The sequence below is a fragment of the Ciconia boyciana genome, chromosome 3, assembly GCF_034638445.1.
Source record: "Ciconia boyciana chromosome 3, ASM3463844v1, whole genome shotgun sequence".
In the NCBI taxonomy this organism is placed as follows: domain Eukaryota; kingdom Metazoa; phylum Chordata; class Aves; order Ciconiiformes; family Ciconiidae; genus Ciconia; species Ciconia boyciana.
In genome coordinates this window covers 27115713-27132417 of record NC_132936.1, presented here as the reverse complement: position 1 = coordinate 27132417, position 16705 = coordinate 27115713, and the positions used below count along the sequence as shown (strand labels likewise).

The window sequence follows — 16705 nt, the reverse complement described above, 5'->3', positions numbered from 1 at the left end:
AAAACAATTCAAAAAGAAAAAAAAAGGCAAATCTTAAAGTAAAAATCAGACTTCTGTTTCCAAGTTTTTTCCTATTTCCATTTTTTTGACAGAGCATTACATATTCCCGCTGTTCTCATCACAAATAATACTTTGGGAAATGTCTTCATAGATTTTCCTCATGCAAGTGGCACCGCTGACCTCAGCAGCCATCAGTGATCTAAATATGTTGAAAAATATTTGGCCTCTTCCTACCTAGCTGAGTAACTCAGAATTGACTACCTATGTATTTCATTCGGCTCTTCTCCCCAAAAGCTGTGCAATCGAGGGAGGAGGGGAGGAGGGAGGAGAGTACCTGCTCATCAGGTTCACCTCTTGCCAGGTAATCTGAGCAAATGCATCTATTTTGAATCATTCCCAGCTCAGAACTGAACCCAGAGCCAGCAGGAACATCTTCCAAACCCACAGGTCACCACTTGTGAACGATCAACCAAAGGGTGGTAGAGGAGCATCTCCTGGGAACCTTCTTCTGTTCCCTACATGAGTGGGAAGGGCTGGAGGGAAGGAGGGAGATGGGCACCCCCAAATGAGTTTCACTCCATCCCAAGAGGTGCTTCCTCTAGGAATGGAAGCAAATCACTCTTGCCTCACAAACCCCAGTGCTCCCAGTACACTCACCAGGCACAGCTTTGAAAACAGCAGGGGCAGATGGAGAAACAGTTCCTAATGATTACAAGTAGCTCTGGAGTGGTCTAATCACTAACCCCAGAAATACACTGCGTATTCAGAAAATATATTCACTGTTACTAAATATCAAAATAATGAATGAGAGGGGTGAACACCCACAGCGCGAGGCATCAAACAACCAAGCTGTGCTTCCACAACACCAAACAAAGCCACCTAGGGCAAGGCTTGCGTGGAGCGGTGTGCGCAGCACAAATAGTTCCCTCAGAGCACTTGGTGAAGGAGAATAAACTACTTTTAAATCGACACAAACCGTAAGGGCCACCAACAGCAGCAGCTGTCCCATAAAATGGAATAGGTGACTTCAGAGACCAAGTCCCATCAGAGATGTTTTGTATGTTCTCACCCACCCACTCCTTCGTAACAGCTTTGGTATTTGAGGGGAAACAGTTGATCTTTCCTAGAAATCCAACAGCAATAAGATAAATTCAGAGTGAAACATTAGGTGAGGCCTTTGAGGTTAGAAGGGGCAGGTCACACCGAGTCCCCAAATCAGGATTAAGAGAGCTCGCTCCTCTGCGGCCGCTTGCCTCGCAGAAAGACCAGACCACAAGGCAGGACACCGGCCTGGCGCCGAGGCCAGAGAGGCGGAGGCCGCCATTCGGGACCCTGCGCGGGGGGCACAAGGCCGGAGAGCGACCAAGCCTTGTGGTCAGGCTCTTCAGACCTCTCCACGGGTTGCATCACATTCGCAAGCCCAAATCCGGCACAGCATGCCCCAGCAACGCAGTCAACAAGCAGATCCTCATAAGTAGCCATGAAGCTACTGCAGGAGCCACAGGGCTCCCGAATTTAAGCCGGGGACACTTGAACAACCGGCCCATTTCAAAGTGCCACATTCACAAACGCCTCTGCCAACCTCACTTCGGGAGTCAAAACCTCACACTTTATTCCTCTCATATGGTAGGGACAAACAGGTCTGAACAGTGGCATTTGAGTAACAAAAAAAAAAAAAAAAAGTCATTAAGATTGCCTGATTAAATGATAACCTTAAAGCGATAAATTCTCATAACACTCTAACTGCTTAAAGCATTTGACCGTCACTAACACTCCAGAAAGTAAAAGCACTGACATCATTGCGGGGACATTGCTCTGTCTTGCAAAAGAGATGGCAAATAAACTACTACTTTTTTTTTTTTTTTTTAATTAAACATTCATGTAGAAGCATTCACTTTTGAAAGGGTGTTCTAAGAAATACAAATACTACACAGAAATGGAAACCTTCCCTTTGCCTACACAGAAATATATGTAAAATCAAAACAAAATCAAAACTGCACTTACAGACAGCAAAGCTGATGGTTTTACCCATTCCAGTCCTCTATGATTGAGTGTCGCCTGTAGAAGACTGAATTTGTACTACAGGATTATTGCAGACAGAGGTCCTACAGGCACTCAATAGACGTTGTTACTTCTACCTTGCATTACAGCAATAGCAAACACTGATACTGAGCTCTGCTAACCAGCAGCAAGTGAAGACGTGTCATCCGCCATCTAGTCTTCATACCATCCTTCCCTGGGTAACTAGCTGGAAAAGTCCTGAAAGGGACATCACTATTTCAAAGCTTCTGAGGGCTCAGAATAAGTCGTTTCTTTGCAACCAAGCCAGTGTCCACAACTTTTATACAGGCATATATGTAGACACACACCCCTTTCACATACAGATACACGCTTTCTGTGGGTGTGAATCATTCTCCCAGATAAAAAACAAACAAAAAGCCCCACAAAAATCGAAGCTCAAGTAGAAGTAACTATCCTAATTTGTTTGGAAAAAAATTGAAATATATACACACACACACAAAAATGTAACATATAAAGCAGAAAATAAACTTAAATCCTCAATGACAAAGTTTCTTAAACTAATCATGCTACTGATTTCCTCCACCAATGTGTAGTTTCATTGCCATACTGCAAGTAATTTCTCTTCTACTTCTACATGATGGACTATGAAAACGAGAAAATACGCCTTCTCAGCAAAACTATTTTGATAGGCTTTTTCTGTTACAAGTCTTGGGTATTATCTGTAGAAGCCAACAAGCATCTGAGCTAAGTAAAAATTGAAATAAGACAGTATAGGCACTGCTGATAGTTTGGATGCATTTGCAAATTCCAAAATATGTTCTGAAAATTAAATGCGCTTTCCCAGCCTAGATATTCCAGACTATGAAGTCACTACATGAGCAAAAATCTTCAATAAGAAACAGTAACAGGCACAGGGAAAAGAAGAAAAATTCCATTTCTGCGTTAAGCTTTTTTTTTTTTGCATGTAAAGTGCATTTTCCTCCCTGCATTGATACTTTTTCTGTATCTGATTCATTTTTCTCCTCCACCTAACTGGACAAGGGGCAGACAAAAATTCAGTGCAACTCTTTGAACTGAGGATCATTACACATTTAGTAGGTTCAACAAGTTTGAAATATAACTAATTTTAACTGCAAGGCATCTTAAAAAGATTTCTCAGGCAAAACACAACCAAGTTATGAGCAGATACTTTATCACTACATGTGAAGACTACTGTAACATTGCGTTGAATAAATGACCTCAGAAGAGAAAAGGTAAAGAGCATTTTAGTATATGACAAAAAAAAACCCTGGAGTGATTATTATAGCAGAGAAGATGATGGTCCATAACAGAAGCACGGATATAATCAACTGAAATGCAACAGAGGATATGAAAATATATAAAGAAGTCCTTCTGCCTCTTGATGGATTAAGCAGCTTTCACCATCACTGTTGACTACTCAATTTCGTTACAGACATTAGCACGTACATTTCTGCCAATATCAGCAGCAGTAAGGGTGAATGCTTTTCTTGCCCCTGCTGGATAACCAGCTCAAATCCTACTTAAATATCTAGGATTCTTCTAATGCCACACACTGACGAATGCTCTACATTTACACGATGCCCCAGATGTTCTGGCATACAGATTGTGCAGCATTGCTAATAATAAAGCCATAAACCAAGCATAAGCCCTGTGACGTGTGACAATGCAAATACACTGGCAGCAGAAAGAAGTCGTGCCAGCAGAAGTGGATGAAAAATCAAGCGTGGCAGTCATGTATATAAGAGGCCATCTTCCCCACCCCCCCCTTTCAAAATACCTCTTCAGATGTTTATCGTTCTAGTTGGCACAAGAATTTGCTAACGATCTAGCAAGTCCTGTACAAGTGACTTAAGAGGTAAGTTTGACACTAGGGGATTCTCTACTGTCTGAATGAGAAAATTACTTCTAAAAATTCTTTTGTTTGGTGCTAATCTATTTTTTTGTTGAAGATTTTTACAACAGCGACATCTCTCAATCCCCATTCCCCCACTTTCCTTCTTCTGATGGCTGGGAGGGTGGGGGAGAAGACAGCCTTCATTTTAAACTGATAAAAGCTTCTGTATGGCACATTTTTACAGCACTGTATATCAAATTTCAAGAATTGGCAATATTTTTTTGCGTACCCAAAGGCTACACGGCCAGCATCCTTTACACATTCTGCAATAGTGAACATAATTTCCCATACCTAATCAATATTGGGTCAGCAACGCCCAGAAAGGTCCTAGGCTGCAACAGGGCTACCAGACCAGAGCTACTCAAACAGTGGACTCTAGCTCAGAGTTAAAAGTATTTTTACAAGAACTTAGCTGAAGTCTCAGATGTGCCACGTTCCTGAGGGAGAGTTTACAATGTTCAAGAGTCTTTCAGGGAGCAACTACTGGATGCTGTTATATTTTCCAGCTATGAAGGCGACCCAGAGGACTGTGCTTGAGGAGGGCCGGAGCTGGCACACCCCATACACCTGATCAGTCCTGATCTAGACAGCCACAGCAGAAGGCCCACCACCAGGTATGTACAACACAGGCAAAACACCTTAACCACTTAGTGATTAGTAATTCATTAGTGTATTAAGCAGTTGATTAGTTTATACCAAATGTATACCCAGGAAGCCCATTCCAGACTCAAAGACTGTGAATTCATGCAGCATTATCCCTCAGAAGAGAGATAACCAGAGGCAAACCAGATCTCATCCATCCAATTCAATACACAGAAGAATTTTCCCCCTGCCTCTTCTCACATATATAATATACAATATCTACTACAGTATATCACACATACACACACAAAAGGTCCAATGAAGCATTAAGCACTGCAGTGCTTGAGTGATTTAGGAGCTTAGAGGTTCTCTTCCCACTTCCACAGAGGTTCCTCTGTGCCACCCACTGCAGAGGGGTCTCGGAGACCCCTGCGCTTAGGAAAGCTCTCCCACCCTGCTCTCCACCTCCTCCACCCTCCCAACATGGGAGGAGGAAACTGCCCACTTAGTCAAATACTTTGCAAGAAGGAATCTGTAGTGCAAATATTTGTCTTTACGAAGGGCTCTTCAGCTGCAAAGCCCAGCTGAGCAGGCTGTTGTCTCGCAGACACCACCACATCTCTCTACCCTCCCCGAAGCAGCCAAGTGCAGCTCCCAGAGGTTCTGTCTCCGCAGGGGGAAGGAATGGAGGAAGGTCACTCATCCTCTCCCCCCATTTCCACATTAAAATCATGACATACATACACAGTGATCTGACAGGCTTCTTTTTTCTTAGAAACCAGATGGTTTTGCTACTAGCCCTGAAGGCTGCAGTAATCCACCTCTTCAGGTAAATGTTACAATTTCTGGGGCGCAATGTGACAGGAGTCACGCGGTTCTTGCACAGTCTATTGAGATTAAGTGGCTCTTGTACAGGTTGTAACTTTTTCCTCTTCAAGCTCTGAGGCTGAGGATGTACAAAATACAAGAGAGACGGCTCTTTTAAGACTTCTTTACAACTTTAAGGAAAACTCACAAACAGATTCAGGCTGGGTTTTCTCAACCAAATCCCTTACTGTATAATTCATAAGAAACTGAAGCGAGGTACACATCCCATTCCTCCTCCTCATTGCTTCCGGATACATCCCTTTTCCAAGGGAGGAGAGGAGCAGGGAAAAAAATCCTCACAAAACTGCATTTCAGGGATAAATAAATATATTTCAATTTACTTGAAAGAAAACTGCACGGGGACATAAAAACAAGCTCATTTTTTAACAGATAGCATGTGGTAAATCAACAGACTGTCCTCAGCTGCAGGAAGAAGCAGTAACAGAGGACCAGGAGCTGTAAACTGGAAACAGGAGGAAAAAGAAGGGGGAAGTCTCAAAGATCAGATCACAAGGAAACAATAGTTCCAGGTGAATTAAGTGGAAGAGCCCGAGTCCAGCAAGGAATTTAGGTCTTCTACCTTTTTACTGGTACATGCCAACGAAGAGTTAAACAAGGCTAGGAGACATTTTTATAAGGATTTCCATCTTGGACTTCGACGCTAGCAGGAATTAAATACTTTTAGTCTGAGAAGCAAGGGGGAAAAAAAAAAAGTAAAAGCCCCATGAAGCTGTTAATGACAGAAAGTGTATTAAGTGTTTTAATGGTAAAGTTACAGATTTAATGGATTAATTCTTCAGTAACTTCATAGTCACGGCATCTGACCTCAACAAAACGGAAATCAAAACCCAAGCAACTCTGTAGATACAAGGACTAACAACGCCTGTTTGCAGTTTGCCATTTTATGATCTCTAATCTAGACTACTCAGAAAATGAAGTATTTATTTTATGTCACTCCCATATGGATTGTCTGATGTTTAATGCTTGAGCTGATACTTCAGCAGGGCAAAGGTTTCTGTTTGCAACTTGTCCTGCTGCTTTAAAAAAAAAAAAAAAAAACAACCAAAAAACCACACCTCACTAAAAACCCAAAAAACAAACAAAACCACCCCCAAAAAAACCCAAACAAAACCACACTTCAAAATCCATAGCCTTCTCTTGAATTTGGATGAAGCCAGCCACTGTTGCTAGATGCACACGCCAAGTTCATTAGCAAAGTTTCCTTAGAGAAAACATTTAAACCTGGCAGAATATACTATGATGGAAAAATCCACTTTTCTGTAATCCATTTAACAATAACACCTTCTAAACTTCTCTAATTAGATAATTCCATCATGAGATTTCACTTATCTTCTCTTTCCCAGTCACAGTTGGCACTTGCTGCTTCTTCCTTCCCCTCCCCGATGAGCCTTGCTCAGCGACGAGGTCGTCTTTTCTCTCTCACCTTACTTCTCCTGCTGCATATAAAGTTCATCTCCTCCTCCAGCTTGCCAACATCAAATTCATTTTAGTGACACAGATTCACAAATTCCAACTTTTACATCACTTCTTCAAAGCGAGCAAGAATTTCTACACGTCTGTGGGATTCTGCAGTGCTCCAGAATCTAAAAGCAATTTGCAGTGTGTTTCTTTCTTCCCCAGTACTCTGCTTTGTACATTGATCCCTAAACTTCATGTGTAAGACATGAAGATGATAATGTTTTTTAACCTCAGGGGAGGGATGGGAGATAATACAAAGAAAATATATGTCACTAGAAATTAGATGTGTCAAAAAACAAACAAAAAACCCAGCTACTAGCAACACAACACAACTGCTAGCAAGCAACCACCTAGGAGAGTGAAAAATTCTGTTATCTCCAAGTTGGCAACAAGGGAGCTCTGCTTTCATTAGCACAAAAAAAAAAAAAAAAAACCCACACCAACCAAAACACACAAAACCAAAAAACAGGCACTGGCCTGACCAAGACTAAAGCTTAAGATCATCTACAGCAGTGCTCTACCACCCGACAAACCACTATAGTCTCTGGTGGGATGTCCCATGGCTTTCAGGTGTTCACAACCAGGGTTGCAGTGAGTGCATTCACAGGATGCTTTCTTCTACCAGGTTAAGACGTGCCCATGCATGAGTAGGAGAGCAATTCTTCTTTGTCCATAAGTGCTCACCTGGACACAAAGCAGTTCTGAAGGCAAACAAGCAACATCCAGCAGTTGCATATTTTAACAAAAAGATGTGTTTGCCAATCATACTGCCTCACGGCACAGCTTGAGTGCCTTTTTTTTCCTTGTCCACTGAGCAAGAAAAATGTCCATTCACATTTATTTCTCAGCATTCTGGGTTTTACTATTTACCACCAGACTTGTACCAGCACATTCGTGTCAGGGCAGCTGGTGGCAGGCAGAGAAGAGGATTTCATGGAGGAAGTCTCTGCTCAGATGCTGTGGAGGTGCAGCAGAGGTGGACAGCCAGATCCCAGGTGAGAGCACAGGGCAAAAGGCAGCAGCTGTTAGATGAGACAGCGGAGCCCATGTGGGGCTGCAGGACAGGATCAGAAGACTTAGAGTGCTTCTGCCTAATTAGCTTATGTCCTCACTGTAAAATAGCTGGGTCACCAGCTGAGGCCGAATTGAAATAAGTGCTCAAGCCTTTCCTCTGTCAGTATTTCTAGCTTGAAAACACTGGTTATCCTGCTTTCGGTGGGGGAGAAGAAAAGGGGACACTTACCCACTTTGTGAGCAGAAGGGAGGTAATACAGTACGGATGACAAGTATGTCTTTGAGAGCAAATAGCTGAATTCAAAGGGAAAGCATTGGTGTGCATGCACTGATACAAACAAGAGAGCCCCAGACAGCAAAGCAAAGATTACACACTGCTCTGTGGTGGCATGGACTGATGCTCTGCAGGTCAGCTGCCACGTGCTCACCCAGGCTTCTAAGGAAGCTTTAAATGACTTGTTAAATAAAATGCACCTATGTCATGGTTTAACCCCAGCCGGCAGCTAAGCCCCACACAGCCGCTTCCTCGCTCTCCCCCGGTGGGATGGGGGACAGAATCAGAAGGGTAGAAGTGAGAAAACTCGTGGGTAGAGATAAAGACAGTTTAATAGGTAAAGCAAAAGCCACACACACAAGCAAAGCAAAACAAGGAATTCATTCACTACTTCCCATGGGCAGGCAGGTGTTCAGCCATCTCCAGGAAAGCAGGGCTCCATCACACGTAAGGGTTACTTGGGAAGACAAAACGCCATCACTCTGAACGTCCCCCCCTTCCTTCTCCTTCCCCCAGCTTTATATGCTGAGCATGACACCATATGGTATGGAATAGCCCTTTGGTCAGTTGGGGTCAGCTGTCCCAGCCGTGTTCCCCCCCCCCAGCTTCTTGTGCACCCCCAGCCTACTCGCTGGTGGGGTGGGGTGAGAAGCAGAAAAGGTCCTGATTCTGTGCAAGCACTGCTCAGAAATAACAAAAACATCCCTGAATTATCAACACTGTTATCAGCACAAATCCAAAATACAGCCCCCTACTAGCTACTACGGAGAAAATTAGCTCTATCCCAGCCAAAACCAGCACAATCTCCACCCCTTACTCCATACCACTTACATCACGTTCAGGTCTCGCACTATCCAATACACCCTCATTAACCACCACCCCCCTTCCCATTCTTTGATATAATACACAGATATCATTCCCTTAGTCTATGGACCACCCCTGTGAAATGTCTGTAAAATGTCCACAAATGTCCACAAAATGTCCAGAGTTCATTTAGTCCAAGACTTTGGGCTCCATCTGTTATGGTGGTCACTCAGGACAGGAGAGGTGGTGTGTTGCATGGAGTTATTGGGCTCCAAAGCCAGCTCAGGTCAGGTCACTGCTGCACTTGCACTGCTCCTTGTAAGGCTTGTCCTCCATTGGTTCAGGTGGTCCCTGCTATAGTAATTCCTATAGCATGCAACTCATATCATGGTTTACAACTATTTAAAGGCATATCCATTACCATCTCCACCCCTGGTCCCTTTGGGCCAGGTTATAGGGTTTAACATTGCAATGAACTCCTCCTCTTGCCCCTGCTCCAGCTTGGTCTTATCCACATACTGCAGTCCCTTAGGGGAGTACCTGCTCTGTCATGGGCTTATCCATGGCCACACGCTTTGAGGTGCTCCAGCATGACCTCATGCACAGCCACTGATGCTTCAAGGTGTACCTGCTGCAGCACGGACTTATCCACAACCACAGATGCTTTGAGGTGTACCTTCTCCAGCGTGGACTTATCCTTGGGCCACAATCCCTTCAGAGGTATACCTGCTGTGGCACAGACATAAACATGGCCACAGGCGCTTCAAGATGTACCTGCTCTGGTGTGGACTTATTCACAGCCACAGATGCTTCTGGGTGTCCTGCTCCCATGTGGACTCACCCACAGGTCACAGTCCCTTCAACTCGAGTTCACACTGGAGTCCCAGCCTGTCCAGTACGGCAGCACAGAAACAGCAGCCATGCCCTGGCCATCTGCCAGCCCAGGCGCATGGCCACTGCTGTTATCAAAAGGTTCCCAGGCACAGCAGAGTCAGATGATCGGCAGCACAGCAAGCAGCGAAAGCAGAAAGCAGCCACTAACGAGCCCTAGACTCTTAATATACAGGAAGGCAAGCAAGCCCCAGGGCAAGCACAGGAGCCTGCCAATTAATAGCTAAACAGCAGTAACAGCTATAAATTCAATCTAGCACATTGCAATCAAACCTATCATTATCTCACACGTTTTGAGCCCCATGGAGGGCACCAAAAAGGACTGTTGTGGTTTAACCCCAGTCAGCAACTAAGCCCCACCCAGCCGCTCGCTCACTCCCCCCCAGTGGGATGGGGGAGAGAATCAGAAGAGTAAAGGTGGGAAAACTCAGGGGTTGAGATAAAGACAGTTTAATAGGGAAAGCATAGCAGCAGCTCTCTCCTTACACTACAGTGTTGTGACTACTGAGATGCTTCTGAGGAACCATCTCTACTGCTAGGGTAATCCTAAAGTAGCATATTTACCTTTTGTGAAGTCTGTAATTATCTTCACATAAAGGATAGCATATTTGCCATAACATGGCAACTGTGTTGAGAGAGGATTTTGGAATAAGAATATCCTGATGTCATGAAACTTGTGTCCAGAACAACTGCACTAGCAAGACAGTCATAAAATCTGTTTAACCAGAAACTACAGAAATAGGTAGCAGCTAATATATCCTGTAGCCAGAATCCATCTCTACAGTACGTATGAAACTGTACACATTAAACAAACAGTATTATTCTTGTTGGATATCAAAGTAAAGAACCACGTTGATATTTTGGTATTAAGCATCATGCAGAGTCAAATATGGCTGAACAAGATCTGCCCACACACAGATTTCCTCAGTAGATGCCACAGCAAACCCAACTCTCCTCAGTTCACAAAGTATCGGATCTCAGCTCTGCTGAGAGCAGAGTCAGCAACAGAACCAGCACAATCCACCTACGAAGATTATCAAAATCCATTTAATTCTCCCATTGCACACACACTTGCATCTTTCCCACTGTTTTGAGAGTTGGGGCTTGGACGCAAGACCAAACCGCAAGGTTACAGAGCATTTCCATGGAAGAACAGCTAACTTGAATCCCCTTACCTGCTGCCAGCTAGAGAGCCACTACAGACAGTTAGTGCAAATCTGTCAGTACACAGCAACTACATTGATGCTACGGGCTTGCGTGACCAAGTCCTTGGCAGGCATGTTCAACAGAAGCAAGAAGAGTAGCAGCAGAGAAGCCTGCCAGGCTTTTATCACAGAGAGACAGCAACACGCGGGCATGCACAGAAGTGCAAGAGGCTCATCTCCTACATGAGCAAGGGGGTTAGTCTTCATCCAAGAAGGGGGTGGACGGCGGGACGGTTCAAATGGCACTCCTGCAGCTGGGAAGGGTAGGAAAGCCACCCCAGTGCCTAATACCCAGCAGCCACTGTCCAGTGTGAAAGCTCACAGTGATTTTCTTCTTATCCTAAGAGAGCTGAATGAAACAAGCTGTTGACAATCTGTCAAAGGCTGGAAAAGGTATAGGACATTAAAAAAAAAAAAATCCAGACTTCCACACCACACTTGTTAAGAGAAAATGTATGTGTGGTAGTAATTTCTTTCAAATAAAAATACTGCAATTAAATTATCAACTTCAGGTCATTTTAAGGAGCATGCAATATCATGACAAAAATATATCAGTGGAATCTGGAAGATTTAATAACTGTCAAAAGCAAACAAAAAACCCTCTTCTTGGATAAGAGGGGTACTAAAAAGGAATGCACCATGTCTGCAAGAACACAGCATATATACGTAGCATATATAATCCCAAATATCAGCATGCATTAAATTAACTACAGAAACTTTATGCATTACCCCTCCTGTCTGGAACAAGCTACAGAACAAGAAAAGCCATTAACATTTTAATGACTCTGGGATGGCAGGGCCCTAAGCTCTAAGAATTCAGCCTCCAGGGGTTGCGCAGAAGAAAAGCGCGGAGGGAGTCACTGGAGGAAACCTCTGTGGGATGAGCAGCATGGGTAGTGGCCTGCTACAATTCCCAGGGATCTCAAACAAGCGGCACACACTTTGGGAGAGAGGGAAGCTTAATGAAGTGCCAGCCAAGATGCAAGGAAAAAACTGCAGAAATTTGAGCACATCTTTCTTCCTTTGGAAATTGCACTTATTTTCTAAATCACAGGGTCTTTCAAGACTTGTCCCAGAGAGTGCCGAAGTGCTATGGGAAAACAAATAGCACACAGGCGTTTCCAATTGTGCCTAGAGCAGAATCTCTCCTCTACCATGTAGAGCAAAGACTTGCACTGAAACTCAATGCAAAGCAGAGACTTCAAGGGACGTCAAGCAAGGACGCTTCAGCAACCCCGTGTCCTTGCAGAATTCACCAGTGATGTGAGAATCCAGGAAAAGATTTACCCAAGCTTGGAGAGTCTGAGGGAACCAGCGGTAGTTTCACACACACAGCAGTTGAGCATCTATCTCAGAAGATGCTACAGGGAATACTCCGAGTCTCAAACACCCTTTGCCAGCAACTCAAAAGCTCAGGCATCCACTGCTGAAATCCTACGAGTCTGTTTTCTTTAGCCTCAGAACTAGTACATCAGCTTTTTGAACAACCTAAGACCAAGGGGCAGAGATAAACTGCATTGCCAAATAACCTTCAAAGTGTTCACCATCACTATGCTGTTTTCTTCACACAGCTTCCCTGCCCTCTGATATCCACATCCTCCATTCATCCATTCAACCTTTGCTCAAATAACAGCCTCAGACAGACTAGAAAAGCACAGTGGGGATGCTTCCTAGGAAACCTGCATGAACACATGGCCTTGCAGAGGAATAAGAAATAGCATCAACATGCAAATAATCCAGGAAAAGTTTAAGATGATATGGCTCCTAGCTTTCCCCAAATCCTTCTCCTTCTGCACCACCAAGGCTCCCACCTTACCCTCCCCAGACTTCTCTCACGTACACCCAGGACCACAGGAGCATCGAGTTTACATCTGCTGAAGATTTCAGAGTTTTACTTAGAAGGATTTTTGTAGTTCTAGATTCACTTATTAACCAAAAACTGCTTAAAGGATTAATTATGTAGCACATTTTTAACATATGCTAGCATGTCTCAGGCATTTTAAAACACTTGGCAATTTCAGAAAGCCACACTTAAGAGCGACCCTGTTCACCGAGTGCCTAGGAACTAGGGCTACTTACACCATGGGTAACACCGCATTGCACAGACATCCAGAGCTACCTCTGAAGAGTCGGGAGGGATCCTGCCTGGGGGGATCGATCCCACCTCCAGATGCCAAACCTCACCGCTGCACAAAACGCAGCTGGCCACTGCAGCCTGGAAGCACACCCAAGTCCAGCCATACAATATACCCACCATCTCATGGAGCTTCAAAGATCATAGACAGACCAAAGGATTAGAAAGTATGAGAAAGGAAGACATGTTACCACTTTATTATGAGGGAAATGGAAGTACTTTTGTTTATTCAAAACCCTTTCCTCCTCCTCCTGTGATGAGAGGTTAAAATATAAAGGACCACTCCCGTACGCAGAACATTAAATGAATTTATATTTGCCTTTTTAAGCTCTTGAGGAAACAGAACGGCCAGAACTGAAAGCAATTAGTGCACTGGACCAGGCAGCTAAAACAACAAAAAACACAGAACAATGATCTCTTATTTCCCAAGTTCAGATGTCACCATCACACTTTCCTATTCATGCAGCATACTGCGTTTTGAAAAGCTGGGCTGATTTTCTCTGCCTGAAAGGAATACAAGGAGTTCCTATTTCTTTTTCTAAGTACTTTAGTAGTTAGAAAAACAAAAACTGATGGAGTGCAAACCACCAAACAGGAGAAACCTTTGGCAGATTGAGAACCTGACATATTGGAAGGTGGGTTCAAAATACAAGGCTAAGAAACGAAAATACTGCAAATCTCCAAAATCTTATGTGAGAATTCGCCCTGCAGCTTCCCAGATGGTGTGTGTTTTGCCTTTTAATTTGAAGAGCTGCGAGACAACCATAACATGACCAAACAGCGGAAAGTAACATCAGTCATCTTCTGCCATGGCCCCCCGCACCACCTTGTGTGGTGCGTTTTTCATTTGAAGAGTCAAGTCGTGCAATAACTGTGACATGATTAAGCAGAGGGGAGCAGTATCAGTCACCTTCTGCAATGAACCACAGAGAAGAGAAAGTAATGCAATAAAACGCGATTACCACTGAACCTTGGATATAGGAAAGCAACTGCTCCCCGCCACCTGCATTAGTCCAACCCATCACTCGAGAAAACACTTCCCTGTGCAGTAACTTCTAATGACACACACGCATCCACCCAACCATAAATGTTCACACCATCTGTTCTCGTTACAGCTGAGCTCTCAGGCCAACTTCCAAGTCAGGCTGACAAGAGTTCACATGGCTCTGATCCACCAGCTCTTTTGCAGCTAGTTATTCATTTGCAAAGAGAATTACTAAGCCAACAGAGTGTTTCCTTCTGTATAAGGTCTGTCACAGACAGCACCCAACTCAGCCAAACTCAGTAGCCAAAATACTGCACCAATTAATGCTCACGTATTTCTAAAAGGTTTTAACTAATGTTTCTTCTGTCTCTCAGATGATTTCTTTCCAGTTTTCTTCTCTTACAAGGGTTTGCAAATGTACATAAAATTATATGGTTCACAGAAATTTTTCAGCAACTGCCTAGAGACTCATTACGCTTCATCAATAATATTATCAGATAAAGGTGGCATTAAAAGCACCAAACAAATAAAGATGCAAATTTCAGATAGTTACAGGAAGGTGAAGTGGCCACTGAATATTCTTCAGTCACAAAGGGTCAATGTGAAGTTAAACTGCAAAGAAAAAAAGGCTCCCTGTTGCACTATTTCTTCTGTTAATATTCAGTTAAATCCCTCACACACACCCTTGGTCTCTCCCACCCCGTCCATCACACCTCAGAGAGCATTTTGTGCATATCCACTGCATATAAGGAAGCAAAAAGAGCTGACAGCTGCTCTCATTTGGTAACACGGATTCGCCATTTCTAGATCACTGGGTCATAAGGCTGCTTAAAGGTGACCCACCAGCCCCTGAACTTCTTGCAGAACTGGCAAGTTCACCAGGTCACACATACACACACACACAAAAAAAAAGTTTTCACTCCATCACAGCTCAGGACGATATCAGCAGCAAACTTTACAGCCGAATGATAAATCCATGTGGTTTCTAACAACACATTTTAAAAGACAGTTTCTCCCAACATCCTTTTCTGAATTTATCTCTGCAGGTGACAAGCAGACTGACTCTTCTTCCAGAACTACAACTAGAAATACCAGCACTCTGCCTCTTGCTAATCACAGGTAAAGAGCAGAGCAGATAAAGAACTGGACTTCTAATCCATAGGCAGTCTTTTTTTGGACAGAAAGGAGCTTTTTTCTTTCAACCTCTTTTTTTTTTTCTTCTTAAATTCTAGGCATTTCAGAGAGCTTGGGGAAAGAAATCAACATTGTGACAGACAGACATATAAAAATAGGATGTAAAGCATTCTTTAAATTGGAAAATAAAGCATGCTCTCAGAAAGGCAGAACTACAGTGAAGCGTTATTTTATTACTGTATTTCCACCACCGGCTCTCCTTTGCTCTTTCCTCCCTCCCATCTAGAACTACAGGCAAATCCATTAATTACACGGAAAAGCATTCTGCAGGACACAGATAGCAACTTCAGAGACAGACAAACCCTACTAACCCACTTTTATAGACCATGTCGTAGGACAGTATAGAATCAAACAAATTAACTTCGGAGCTTACCATTTCGAGACAAATCGAGTTCCACCAGCTGCATGAAATTCGCTATTTCTGGAGGGAGTCGCTGGATTTCATTATCACTAAGTCCAAGTTTCCGTAACTTCACAAGTTGGAAGAAAGGCTGAAAGAAAGAAAAAACTCCATGTCAGAAAATACTCACATAACTCACGTATAAGCATGATAAATGATAAGCAATAACTGGAAGCCGCTTTCAAAATTTTAGCTAAAGTTACTGCTTAAAATCAGTTACGCAGACCTCTTTCAGACCTGCATCAGAATGAACATTTCGGTTTTTTACATGCAAACAGACTATAATCTGTGTTCTACCTAAAATGAAAATTTATTTAAAAAAAAAAAAATCTGTAAAGCTCACTATTAAAGATCACAGCAGACAGACACTAGTGAAATCCAGAGTGCCTGCTTCAAAATCATTAATGGGGTGAGGTTATCCAGCAGGGTAATTAAAAGCATCGTAATTACACACCGGGGCTCATTAGGAAGTTAATGTAGAGGGACACTTCTAAAGGACGATCCAGAAAACCCACAGAGAGAGGCTGCCAAGGTCTTCTTCACCAGCGAGTGCCATAACCAACTAGGTTACCGAGCCAGCCTCCCTCGGGAAGGCTTTCTTTCTAGCCTCATACACCCTCCGCTCCACGGCCCAGTTTCCGAAGGACTAATGAAAGTTGGGTGGGATACGCACAATTCCAGGTCTTCCCAGCTTGAGGAGGAAGCCAGCCCAGCCCTCTCTCTACAGCGAGGACATGGGCACGCAATGCAAACAGGATGCTAACCTTCCCTGACCCCCAGCTATGGGCTCAGAGGGTCTGGCAGCCCCCAAGACAAAACAACTATCAAAGGAGACAGGCCAAGCTGCAAGTCAGGTCAACCCCAGGCGCTGGGAGCAGCTGGTGATGGAAAGACAAAATGGTCATTAAAAACTAATTGAGATGCAGGCATCCCTAGGAA

General features: G+C 43.7%; 1 protein-coding gene across 2 annotated transcripts in view; it reads right to left on the bottom strand.

Moving 5' to 3' along the window:
• Positions 1-16705, bottom strand: part of LRRC1 (leucine rich repeat containing 1) — a 75541-nt gene that overhangs the window by 43521 nt on the left and 15315 nt on the right. For both annotated transcript variants that reach the window (XM_072855181.1, XM_072855182.1), the window contains exon 2: positions 15740-15857. In XM_072855181.1, coding sequence (XP_072711282.1) covers positions 15740-15857 — 118 coding nt within the window. The remainder of the gene's footprint in view (positions 1-15739; positions 15858-16705) is intronic.